The following is a 14144-nucleotide window of genomic DNA, read 5'->3' on the forward strand; positions in this document are numbered from 1 at the left end:
TGTTTTATTATTAAAGTATGATTATTTAACATTATACTTTAATTACATTTGTATAATCTGTGGTCGGGAGTTACACAGCCCTCCTGGTGACCTTCTAAGAAGTATTGTTCGTGTCAGTGTGTCAGTAATTCTCGTCGATATGACTGACACATTGCTGATGTGACGTCATATTTTAACTAACTCGTCTAAACCGCACATCTTCATTCAGCAAAGGAGTTCTTGACTTCATTGTAAATAACTGTTTAATAATATGTGTAGTAAGTGATGTTTAACCGTCGGTTTAGTCATCGAACCTGAAACTTAGAGCTGTCATTCGTTTGCTAACATTAAAACAAGAACATATATATGTATAAGTACTAAACCATTTCCATAATCAATAAAAGTCAATTAAATCTTTCGAATGTGTTCCTGAATCACACTCACATGATACTGATAGCACGTGGTCGTGACAAACATCTTATTTTTGTAACATGACATCACAAAATCGCCATTACTTTATGTATTGACAAGTGTTGGAAGCTTTCTTTGTTGACACCACGCTAATGCTGGCTTACATATGTGCGTTGCGATAATTGGAGGTTTACTGTGTTTGTGTCGAAATTGTTTCCCTCACTCTCACAGTCTCGGATAATTTGCGTCACATAACCGTCACTAACATTTCTACAGCTATGTCGACACAATCATCGATTGGCGCATAAGACTATAATCAGTCTGATAGGTGGACACACACGATCGCATACACGTTTCCCACAGGACAATCCATCTCGGGATAGTTAAACCGATCAGGACATTTCTTTTTGAACTGGGACAAGGCCTTGAGCAGTGAAAAATGGTCTTTGATATAGTATGTGTGGTGTTGCTGTGTATGTCAAGCCACCCGGTGGCATCACACGTGGACACTTTTTATACACTGAGGGATGAAGTTTTAAGCAGAATCAACAAATATTCCCCACCACTTTCAGATTCTGGTGCAAGCATTGATGTGAACATGACCTTCTCGCTCTTCACTGTGGCAGATCTGGATTCCAAACAACAAACACTCACTGTGACGGGTTCCCTTACAATCAGCTGGAGTGATGCTCGAGTTTCTTGGAATGCTTCTGAGAACTCCGAGATCACCTTCGTCGAGTTAGAGGAAGGTGACATCTGGCGACCAAGAATTGTTTTAGACAACAGTGTCGACAATATGGACCCTGTTCAGAGCAAGAATCCAGTGATACTCTTCTACACAGGACAGTACCGTTGGGAAGGCAAAGCGATCTTCCGAGTCAGGTGCAGAATTGATATATCACTCTATCCCTTTGATGCTCAGTTCTGTCAACTGATGTTTGCTCCTGCGACCGGTTACATGCTAAACATAACTGTTCAAGACACATTCATCAGACAGTCTGTTCCATATGATGGCAATGCTGAGTTTATTCTACAGAATATTACACAGGGCATATTTCACTTGGATGATGGCATGTATGCAGTAGTAGGAATAACTTTGAAGAGAGAACCCACATTTTACATCATAACCATTATCATTCCAATTTTATTGATGTCTTTGTTAAATCCCTTTGTGTTCCTGATCCCCGCACGATCTGGTGAGAAACTGGGATTTATAATGGCAGTGTTTGTGTCGCATACTATGTTCCTTACTTTAATGCGGGAATCGGTGCCACCATCGGTTTCAAATCTCACAAGATTCCTCATAGCAATTGAGGTTCAAACGTTCTTGACAATTCTCGCTTCTATTTTTGTGATTGCAATCCATCATCGCATGGAAACGGCAGAGGAATTGAGACGTCGTAAAGTAAGCATGTCCAAAGATGTTGATGACCCTTTGGAAATGGAACGACCAAGACGGTGTTGCAGATACGTTTCCCTGGAAAGATGTCTTGACGGACTGTCCTTTGTGATATCGATGTCTTTGTCATGTTCGGCATGTATCCTGCTGACACAAGGAGTAGACATGGGAGACACATTCCGTTACAGTGACCTACAATCATGATCATTAGGGATGAACGATTCACCCAGACCTCGATTCGATTTGAATTTTGATAGTGGACCCTCGATTGGTCATTTTCGATTCGGCCCTTCATACAAGTATAATTTCCTTTAACATGACTTCTATATCATGAAATCCATGCTTAACTTGGCGATGGCTACTAACATCAATTTTCATAGGTTACTTAGCTCCTCGTGAACCAATCACGTTTCGTCTTATTCTGGAGCTCGAAACTTTTCTAGTTGGAATCAACTTTCTGGATGCATGGAAACAGCTGAAATAGGCATGCAAAAATCGATTCGAAATGGTGATAATGGCTATCGAAATTAGAAACAAATGTGTCAGATTCAATTTTCGATGAATCGAACCGAATCGCTGCAACCCTACTAAATTACCATGGACATATCTGCCTGTGTATATTACTACAATGCTAAATGTTTTAATTTAATTTAATAACAATAATTATAAATTATCTCGTATCACATGTTCGTAACACTATTAATAAATGATTATGATTTATTATTAGCATAGAATTAGTTCCTCACTGACGGTGTTGCAGGTGATAATGATTTTCAGAACTAGATTTAATAAATACTTCAATGTGCTCCAACAAGGTAAACAACCCTGACCATCCGATCCCGACAGTCACCTCTTAAACAGGCGTGACTTGATGACGATGAGTTCTAACGCGCAACTGCACGGGCATTCCTTTGGAATATACTTTTAGCAGTCATTATTATGAGCGGTCGACAAAAAAGGAAATTGATTCCATATTTCATGGAATGTTCTTTACGTCTATACCCAGAATGTGCCGGTCCAGGTCACCGCACATAACGGTAATAGACTTACTTTCTTTATTGAGCACTCAATATATTAGGTAGCATGTTCTATTCAAGCTACATATGAATGTTGTTACGATTATTAAATTGCGTGACAATAGGTATAAGAAATCCCCTTTGATACAGCAAAGGATAACACAGACAAGTGTTCAATAATATGTTGAGCAAACAATGAGCAAGTTACAATGAATCACAATACAGATTTCTAGTACAATGCAGTTGAGCCATAAACCTATGCTAATGGATCACAAATATCTAATGTTAACTCACCAGAATCCTAGAAAAGTATAATACTTTGTGGATAAAAAACTTCTTTTATTATATTTTTTCTTTTGTGTTATACGTTTCTATTATCCATCCACTTCTAAAGTGACAATCAAACAGTTCACCAGAATCATGTGGTATTACAGTAAGAGCAGACATACTAACTGAAGACAGTTTACAATGTCAGTGGTTAGGGAAGAAGCGTCAGATGATGGTGATGTAGACGAAGGCGGACAATTGATGTTGACAGGCAGGTGACAAACTGCAGTGTAATTCCATGTGTCACTGTGCGATTTTCGTGTGTGAAGTACATCACAACAACCAGCCGTTATATATCTTGCCACAGTGCCGGGAACAAAGCGTGACTGCATCATTATTCATTCAGACGTTTCTCGACCACCAGTCATAACATATTCCTGTGCGAAAAGATTGCTTTAAGGGGGACAATTCTATAATGCTGTTGTTACGAGTGTGTATTTTCTGTATATTTTGTTGATAATTAAGTAATAATTATTATTGGGTCACAATGTTTAGTGTTTTGAATAATAATTATGATGGGTCACATTTCGTATAATAGATTATCCACATTTTTAGGATTGTCGCAGCAGGCTTGTCCGGGAATTTTCTGCTCTTGACTTCCTGTTTGTTTACTTCCGGGAGACTGTTTCTAGGGCATTCTACGGTGTTCGCGATGGCCATAGGTGTTCGTACTTTCGGGAAATGACTGAAAGTATATATAAAGGCTCATTGCCATGTTTGACACAGACACACACATTCGGTCATTCATTGGAGTTACATAATTGCCAACAATCATCAACGCCTGACCTACATTAACCGCTGTCACACCGATAGCTGTGTGCACATTCTGCACAGTTAATTCTCTCTCGCACAAAGACGTTGGTGACTTTACCATATAATATTTTCTGACCCATTTCCTTAGATTTTGTCTCACCTGTATTGAATTTGTAATCAGCATTGTGAAATTGACTTGTGACCTTGTATACCTTGCTCTCGTTGCATAATAATAAATAATTTGAACGTTAATGACTTGTCTTTGTTCTGTTTTGCTGGCTCACAAGGGGATTTCTTACATCGTTTGTCACGGTAAATTCTTAACCGTAACACTGTCTAAAAATACTGTCACCATTGAAGGTTCATGATATGAAATGTGACCCACAATCCACACCCAAAACTCTAAACACTCTGACCCAGTACTAACTATCACTCAATCAATGACCACACAAGTCACAAATACACACATTCTCGTAACAATGCGGTGATACCAGCTGAGTTACAGATATGCTTGCCTTCGCTCGGCAGTTGTATGATGGGCTTGTCCTTAAAATGCTACATGTCCATGCAGTCCCATAGTTCCTAATATGGTGATCTATCTTCATGTTGGTGATCAATAGTCCATTTTCATATTCTACTGTCTAAAATAGTTTTCTACTTTTAAAAATTAAATTAAAAGTTTTGACTCTTTTTCTGATACTGGATATATGTTCAGTCTGCGTGAATTTATTGTGTATGTACATTTCTCGCCACCATCTGCCCGAAGTATTGCCTAAGTGAGGTTAAATGTTTACTCACTCACTCACTTGTAATGCTATTGATTTCTTCAACGATAAACCCGTGATTGTGAGCTTCTCCAAAGCCGTTAACGTCCTGGACGTTCTGAGCCTTTCCTTGGTGAATCACATTTCTTTGAAAAATCTGCTATGAGATATTCTGCAATGTTCTGAGTTTTGTTATCATCAGTCACTATGGCACTTATGGCAAAACATTACCATCTCGTCAACTGGGATCGGTTAGTATTACCTTGAACTTCGAAAACAGTCAATTATATTTTGAATTATAGCACCAGTTCTTTGTAAAATGGAGCCAATAGTCTGTAACATTTTAGTAGATTTTAACTGGTAACAACTCATAGAATATGATGTGTTAAAATCAAGAATAGGGAACACTCACTTGGCCTGTTAAGTCTTTTGACGATGCAGGCATCTTTTTTGTTTTGTAATCTACTTGATATCTGTGACAAATTGAATAACACAGATTCAGAAAACATAAATGTAATTACAGGAATGCTGATATTCCCTTTTACGAAACACAACTCTCCCCATCAAAATCAAGGACAGTTGGTGGGATACAACTTTTGACTTTGGATAAATTTCATCTGAAAGAGGTAACGTAAAATAACTGAGATCATGCAATCTACGTTACCACAGTATGTAATCTACCTGACCATTTTGTTTCAATCATGTACGTGAAACAAATTTTGATTAACGCTGTGCCTTTTACGTATTATCTTTCCACTATTAACCTGAAATCAATGTATGAAAAGGGCGCCAGGTTAGGAGACTGAAGAAATACGAGAAAAAACAAAGTTTTGGTAATCTACGTTACCCGTCATTGTATGGTAACTCTGTAGCTTACAATACACGTATTATCATCAACTACTACAAAACAATAAACGTTATGTATTGATGAAAATAACGAAGTATACGATTACTAGAGGGTGTCCGATAACGTTAAGAATGTTCACTTTAGTGTGATCATGTTTCTGAAGTCACGACGGATTGGAAACTTAACGTAGCTAATGCATAGATTTTGTAAAATAAGTATTGGATTGGTGATAGGTATTAGTTGTTTATGAAAAGGATGCATTATAGTTGCCAAGAGGATCACATGACATCACGTATATTACATCATCGAGATTACATTTCCGTGTATTGAGTATCACCGACTGTCTCCGTGTATCATCTGTGACATGTTTCTGCAATTTCCTGCATCATACTGAAGCATCTGCCTCGCTATTGTCGGTTATTTCCAGCATTTTATGTTGTACGTTGATATATGTGCGTCATGTAGTTTACACTTCCTTGAAAAGCCTAAACGATATAAACTCTAATTATGCTCTTATTGTAAAGGCATCTGTAGTAATCAGCTGTCTAGCTCGAACCTATGTTGTTCAATACTTCTTCAGCTATTTCACAGCATTTTAAGAATTTTAACATGGTATTTGCGTGATCAGGATATTGTGACAGTAGCACAGATTACGCATATACTGGATATATTGTAAAATGATGTATGTGTGTGTGTGTATATATATATTTCGAAAAACCGTTCCAGGATTTTCTATCGTTTGTTGCATTGTACAAATACGTACCCCGTTTTGTAATAAAATCAGTCCACATGATGAACATCTGTAGATAGTTATATAAGCATTAAGACGTGCCATTTTGTATGCCTCTAGCATGATATTTAACAGCAAATATATATTGAAATACAAATCCAAAATCCCGAGGCTATGGTTTAAGTGCGACAGCCATATTGATAAATGGCTACGCTCTACACAGAATTGAAGATAGACATGATAGACCTCAGATTTGAGATTTGAAATACATCGAAATACCCCGCAGTGAGGGTGTAGGATACCATCTCAGATGGCACTGGAGCTAAAAGGCACTAGAGGTGCTTCTCTAATACGTACAGTATGTTAGAAAAATCGCATTACAAGAAGTAGCTTGTGGATATAGTACTTGCTTGCATTTGTGAAACAAGTGATTGTGAAAGAAAGGGTCGTACTCCTTGACAAGTATTAGATGAGCCTGCGCAGTAAACGCGTTTGTGACAAGTAGGTGGGGCAAGTAATCTGAACGAATACACTTGGTTGTTACAGGTACATGAGGAAGATAGGGTATTTAACATTGCAATGCACGCTGTCGCTTCTGTTAAACACGTGTCCCGCAGACACGGTTGGCACCAGGAAATTGAATTTGTCAAGTTGTAGGCGACAACCTGTTTCACTCAATTTTGAAATGGAATGTTCCGGAGGGCGTTCCCATATATGCAAACTAGGGTCATTTGTCAGGTCGTGGTTTATTTAATACTGCTTCATCAGCAGTCAAAACTGACACACTGTGTTAACGTATACTGCATTCATTACGCTGGAATACCATTATCAGTACTTTCATCAGTACTTTAGTGGTGTACATTCCAGATAATATTTCAAGAAACTGGGTATTTACTCCCATGCCTGTTCATGTATGTTTTGAGGAGTAACTAGCATTTTGTGCACTCCCACTAATTTACAGATTTGAGTATTTTCACTCAGGATTTATTATCGTTATTGGGTAATTACCACCGATAATATAAATAAAAATGCTTCTCAAAAGACATAAGTGTTTAGTAATTCTTATATTGCCAAATAGTTGACAGCCATCTATTAACACTCAACATGGACGCCACGTGACTACTACAATAAACACTGACAGTGGTTACTGCTTTGATAGTATATGCATATATATGCATCGTTTGACATTTGCTAGTGCTGTTAGTTAGTTGAGTAAAGTACGCAATGTATTATAGACCTATTGGGTTCAAAGTGAATCTTATGCGTTTTTGTAATTGAGTAAATGTGATTTTCATTTCGTAAAATACGCAAATACGCCTCTTATCTGGAGCTCTGATTTCGGCATGTGATTGAAACTGATTGAGTGCATTCTTTGCAAGCAGCCACTGATGGGGACGTGTAGGAAGCAGGAATAGGAGGTTCCATTTTTTCCAAGGAAGGTAGTCTTGCGTTCTTTGCTGGTTGTCTGTGGCCTGGTTTTAACATAGTTATTAACGTAGAATTGGTTTTATACCTTAATTGTGATATGGAACATGCTCTTTTACTGTTCTTTGTAGACATAAATTTAATCATAACCAGCTTGTTCTCACCACTAGACCCCTGAAGATCCGGGTTAGAACTGATCTTCAGTAAGCTTTGCTTGCTCAGTCTCGCTGACTCGGCTAACACAAGTTATCGTATCCCACCTAAGTAGATCGATACGCAGCGTGTTGATCACTGGAATGTCTGATCAAGAATCGATAAGTTACAGACGGGAATAACAACTGGAGAACAGCTGAGCGCAAGCAAATACCAAATACACAAACAAACTATATCCAAGCGCTGCCATAACAGGCAGTAAAGATAATCAAATAGTGAGTGAGTGAATTTAGCGTTGCATCACTTTCAGCAAAATTCCGGCAACATCTCAGCTGGGGACAATAGAAATGAGTTTCATAGACGATCACATACATGGACTGCAATGACAATCATGCATCTGATTTTGAAGACAGTCCCTGGTTCATGTAGGTATACGATTAAATGGGTGCAACAAGCCTATTGCTCCCAAGAGGCCCCGTGCAATAAGCTGATCCCAACATTTCCACAAACATTGAAATTGCGAAACCACATAGCCATTACCTGGAATATTTATACAGTACATTACCGAGAAGTGGAAGTGTTATTGCTATAGCCATGACAAATCAATAACACGTGACCACACGGTAGTGGAAAGGATAAAACAACTACTATCACAACGAAACCTTCCTTATAATGCTGATAAATGTGTTTTCATGCATAATACAGGCCTATTTCCACAATGTCAAATAGTTTCAGTGTATTGAGTTTCAGGTAAGTGTTCTCCGGATGGTGTTGGACCACATATGGCTGACCGAAAGAAAAAAACAAGAAGATGGAAGAGTAATTTGGGCTCTGTCCTTTGGATGCATGTATCTCTCCATCTGAAATATGTCAAATCAGCACATGGAAAGGCAAGCGTGATAGTTGTATCTTTTATCAACTGGTATTGATATGAATAATGTCCCGTGGAAATCTGGGGTAGTGTTAGTCTTCAGCAACCAATGTTTGTGTTAAGAGATGACTAATTTCGAGCTGGACGGGTCGATGACTTCATTGATACATCATGTCATTTTCTCCCAATGTTTAGACCTGTGCTTACAATGTCAAACAAGGCACTACCTGGCCCAGGTGGCTGTGCCATCACGTTGGTGTTGCATCTGACTATGATCGCGTTAATTCCATGAGTGGGAGGGTATCCCTGAAACCTGGCTCTGAATTGGGTGCATATTGCCAGGCGTGTTAGTTGCAACTATTGTGGTTGATATCCTTTCCTCTAGAACCGTTTTCTGAAATAATGACACTCTCAGCATTAGATTTACAAGGCGTTTCTGTTGTCGTCCTCAGCAGCTGCCCCCTCCACTTTAGGAGTTAATATAGGGATCGGTCATATAGTCATATATCGGATGCAAATCCCGTTCCATATGTGGTGTACATATGGCGTATATATCCTCCGTTCAAAGCTTAAGTACAGACAAAATTATTCGATTCATCAAGATACGGTAATATGAAAGGAAAACTCCTGTAAACACACGGTATACTGATGCGAAAATAGGCTTCGTAACACAGAACATGTTTCCACTCAAATCTAATGGAACGCTTCTGTTAATGTAATGTGAGAATTTATAATTTATGTACTCTCCATTCTGACACTGGTAATGGGCCATTGACTGACACTGTTTACATTGATTCTGTCTGATTACTGCTGATGCCCAGATAGCGATAACAAACCTTTCGAGATAGATTAGTGATTATCGTTGTATATTTCCATGGCAATCTCACAGTGGCATCACTTCATAAACGGTTTTGAAGAGACCTGTTCCAGATCAGTTTGTTGGAAATCAGTCAGATATTGCACTTCTACTTTCATACCTTTTGGACTACATGCTGAGAAGGGATGATATACTGTAATGTATATGTTTTGGTGTTTTTTATGACAACAGTAACTTCAGCACTTCAAGTGGACACCTTAGATAGTCTGAGAAATGATGTACTAAGCAGGATCCAGCAGAATTCACCGCCACACTCAGGCCCTGATATGGCCATTAAAGTGAATATGTCATTCTCGCTCTTCTCTGTGATAGATTTAAATTCCAAAAGCCAAATGTTGACTGTGGCAGGTTCCCTCACAATCAAATGGCACGATCCTCGTCTCACATGGAATTCCTCCTCTGGCCATTCCTTCTTGGAGCTTGAGGAAAAGGATGTTTGGAGACCCAGAATTGGCTTAGCCAACAGTGCGGAAAATATGGGACCGCTGACGAGCGACAACCCAGTAGTACTTTTTGACTCAGGGATACACCGATGGGAACTAAGGGATATTTTCAGAGTCCGGTGCAAGATAACTATTTCAGCGTATCCATTTGATGCTCAGTTATGCCGACTGATGTTTGCTCCTACGTTTGGATACCGAGTGAATGTAAGCATTGAAAGAATCGTTAAGTCTGGTAACTACGAGGAGAATGGCGAGTGGCACGTAGGTAATCTGACACATGAAAAACGGATTGGGGAGGATGAAATAGAGGAAACAGATATTGCAATTCAAATGGATAGAAGACAAGCATTTTACATCATAAACATAATAATCCCAATCTCTTTGATGTCCCTGTTGAATCCCTCTGTGTTCCTTATCCCAGCTCGATCAGGAGAAAAACTGGGTTTTCTCATGGCTGTGTATGTGTCTCATACCATGTTCCTTAATCTCATCAATGAATCGGTGCCACCAACGTCTGACGATTATTCAAGCTTGACATTCTTTCTGACAATAATTGAAGTTCAAGGATTCTTTACTGTTCTGGGTTCCATCTTGGTGATTGCTGTCCATCATCGCAAGGAACAGGCAGAAGAAGCGAAAACTCGACAGCTATCCATGTCCAAGGTGACTGAGGAATCCCTGGAAACGAAGCGACCAAGACGGTTTTGCCAAAACTTTTCACTTGAACGATTCCTTGACGGTGTGTTCTTTGTGATATCATTGATGTTTTCCTGTTCTGCATTTATGTTACTTGGTATGGCAACAAACCAAAAGTAGTCTTAATACGAAAGGGGTTGTTCATATGGTTATTAGAAAAGTCACCCAATGGCCAAACCTTCATGTTTGTAAAACGTGAACACATCCCATATTATTACCCATACGGGCTAGGATAAACAGGTAATTATTTATGTGATAATCACGCATGTGCTTTTCAGTGATTCCCAACGTTGATTGGTCAGTTAGCAGAGAGGAAACACGATTGGTTGACGGAACTACTTTTCATGAATCAATTGCATTGACAACTTTTTCCTTTTCCTTTTTCCTGATAATTAGAACGTGCTACGTGCTGTACTCACACATTCCGAGATTTAAAAATGAAAACATAAAGGTTATATGGACACTCTTTGTATTAAACATTATTTTGCAATAAATTTGTGTTATACAAAAGTGGTCTTCCTAAAATAAATAACCTTAAAAAAGAAAGAAAACAATCCTTTACATATTGTTTGTATAAAACAAACATGGCCTTCATTAGGCCATCACTGATCCCGAAAACGTCTTATGTCCCCGCTCACAATGGTGTACCACATCAAATCATTTCCGGGCACAAAAGTGTTCAATCAATAAACAGGTATTCTTCAGTTAATGAGAAACAACATCAGTCCATCAATAAACTGTTGTCAAACCTTTGTAACTCCACCACCCTGCCCTCTCACGTTCTGCCTCAGATGGCCACCAGTCTTTGTCGCAAGCCGTAAATCCTCATTCTGTTGATTTATGTTGAATATTCTCTGGTCCAATTTCTGGTGTTATTTTCCACTTCAACAGCTCGAATGACTCATCTGTCAGTCGACCTCCTGCTCTAAAGAGACGTATTCTTCCCACCGACTCGGATTCCAACTAGAGTTAACGTTCTTGGAATGAGCCGAGTGAAACATGCCTTCCCCAGAACGAAATGTGGTTTAATCTTCTAACTTGTTGAGATAGAAAACTTTTTTAGATGTATTCGTGGGATGATTTCTTTTTCCCAGCATTTAACCGTTGATTGTACCCAGAATTGACAGTTTTTTTGCCAAAGTGTGTTTCAACACTATAAAGTCATCCGTCACTAGAAACATCCGTTGTGAATGAACGATGTTCCAGCGCAGTGACTTGATGAAATAACGTTTTTGCTGTTATTATGTTCAGTGATGATATATTTACATTATTCCATGAAAGATATTTTTGTTATATACTCATGGAAAAATTTAAGGGAACGCTTGAAATACAGTATGGTTCAAAATTATTGAGAATAGCTAAAGCATTTCATATTATTAAACGAGAACAAATCAGATAAAATTGAATGTATTGTGAAAGTGAACTGACCTTTTCATGTTGTGTAGGTAACAATTTAATATTTTATCAAGTCTCCTTGAGCTTCACGGCACAGTCTAAGACGGGTAGGCATACTTCCTATCAGAGAGGTTAGTGTCTCGTGAGTTATGCTGTCCCAGTATCGGACCACTTCTCTCTTCATGTCTTCAATTTTTGTCAACCCCTTTTGATTCACACATTCCTTCATCATCCCCCAAATGTTCTCAATGGGATTTAAGTCAGGACTATATGCAGGAAATGGTAATGCAGTCACATTTTTCTCCTGAAACCACTGCTTGGCATGTTTTGCGGTGTGTTTAGGATCATTATCTTGCTGCAAAATCCAGTCATTTCCATAAAACACATGTGCACTTGGAAGGAGAAAATTATCTAATATGTTAGTGTAGCGATGACTTGTCAGATTTCCCCCAAACACACACAGCGGGGTCGTTTCTAATAAGGATATCCCTCCCCATACATGAAAATTTGGGCTGTATTTAGGTCGTCGATACAACGGTGCTGACGCAGACTTTGTCCATATTTTCACATTATTGGGATATACCCATATTGAGCTTTCATCACTAAAAATCACATTTTCCCAGTCAAAGTTTTCATGTGCCAAACACCACTCAACACGCCTGTCTTTATGTTCTAGTTTCATGAAAGGAGAAGGAATTCCAGTCTTTTGCTCCCATCCAAGATCAATCAAATTTCTTCTAACTGTAGATTTTGATACAACTGTTGATCCCCTTTCTATCATTTCATACCTGATGTTGGAGATGCTTGCCCTTTGCTTTTTAGACGCTAAAATTCCCAGCCGGACGCGATCTGAGAAGTCCAATTTTCTGGGTCTCCCTGCTCGTTTCTGGTGCCCAAAATCCTTTCCCTCTTTAAAATTCTTCCTAATCATATACACAGTAGAAAGAGGAGTTCCTGTTCTCTCTGCCAATGTATTTACATCATCAATTCTTTGATTACACAACTCAAAAATCAACCTTCTTTTATCTTCAGCAGACATTGTTGACAGTGCTGAGGAAAATGACGTCTGCTACAAATTCAGGGGAGGTAACTCTAATTGTACTATACTCAGTAGGCCAAGATGAGTTACCTCCCTTATACCATTACTTAGTTTTAAGTATCAGTGAATCAGTTGAGGTGTTAGGATAGCTCAAAGTAAGAAGAAAAATTCTCAATAATTATGAACCAGACTATAGCTGATGAGTGTACTGATGGCACCAATCCGAATTCTACGCCGTTCTTCCTGAACAGCCACGAAAAGTTCATCCAAATTGTTGGGTTGAACATGTCTGTCCCGAACATTGCGGTCAAGAACATCCCAAAGATGTTCGATGGGGTTAAGGTCAGGACTTTTAGCCGGCCATTGCAACACCCGGACACCTGCAGCCCTCAGTCTGTCCCGACAAACATGAGCGATGTGAGGGCGGGCATTGTCATGCTGGAACTCGAACATTCGACCTGCTGTACGCGCCAAGGGGATCACAATCGGGTATCTCGTCGCGATATCGCACACGTGTTATCCTGCCATCAACACGCACAAGATCTGTGTTGTGGTTAAAGGTAAACCCGGCCCACGATCATGCTGTTTGATGGTGCAGGCACCGTGACGTTCTCCAACGCGTCTCCAAACTCGAATTCGACCGTCATTATGGTCTAGTGTGTACCTGCTCTCATCACTAAACATGGTGTTTCTCCATTGACGTACGGTTCTTCCTCCATGGTTCCGTGCCCACCGCAGTCTCAAGCGCCTGTGTTGCTCAGTCATGTTGATTCCAACCAATGGACGGCGGCTTTTTAGACCAGCCGCGATTTAAGACGATTACGCACTGTACGTGAACATAGTCTGACGTTTGTTCTTCGCCTGAATTCCGTATTGATTTTGGAGGAGGATTTGAACCTGTCTCGCAGAGCAATAAGGCGTAGGGTCCTGTCATCCCATGGGGTGGTTTTCTTTTTCCGTCCCCGACCACGCCTCATTTTGACGTCACCAGTCGCTCTATAGAGATTCCAAAGTCTGGA

General features: G+C 39.4%; 2 protein-coding genes across 2 annotated transcripts; both read left to right on the top strand.

Annotated features, from left to right (window-relative positions):
• Nucleotides 1–988: 988 nt before the first annotated feature.
• Nucleotides 989–1993, top strand: LOC137277229 (neuronal acetylcholine receptor subunit non-alpha-3-like). The gene has a single exon (XM_067808897.1). The coding sequence runs from the start codon at nt 989–991 to the stop codon at nt 1991–1993; it is 1005 nt and encodes a 334-aa protein (XP_067664998.1).
• Nucleotides 1994–9884: 7891 nt separating this feature from the next.
• Nucleotides 9885–10811, top strand: LOC137277240 (neuronal acetylcholine receptor subunit beta-4-like). Its single transcript, XM_067808906.1, has one exon. It carries the CDS (start codon nt 9885–9887, stop codon nt 10809–10811), a length of 927 nt encoding a protein of 308 aa, XP_067665007.1.
• The last annotated feature ends 3333 nt before the right edge of the window (nt 10812–14144 follow it).

Source organism: Haliotis asinina, chromosome 1, assembly GCF_037392515.1.
Source record: "Haliotis asinina isolate JCU_RB_2024 chromosome 1, JCU_Hal_asi_v2, whole genome shotgun sequence".
NCBI classification, from domain to species: domain Eukaryota; kingdom Metazoa; phylum Mollusca; class Gastropoda; order Lepetellida; family Haliotidae; genus Haliotis; species Haliotis asinina.

Bases quoted from the DNA above. Each gene is read 5' to 3' on its own strand.
- LOC137277229 (XM_067808897.1), top strand. From the start codon at position 989: ATGACCTTCTCGCTCTTCACTGTGGCAGATCTGGATTCCAAACAACAA.
- LOC137277240 (XM_067808906.1), top strand. From the start codon at position 9,885: ATGTTGACTGTGGCAGGTTCCCTCACAATCAAATGGCACGATCCTCGT.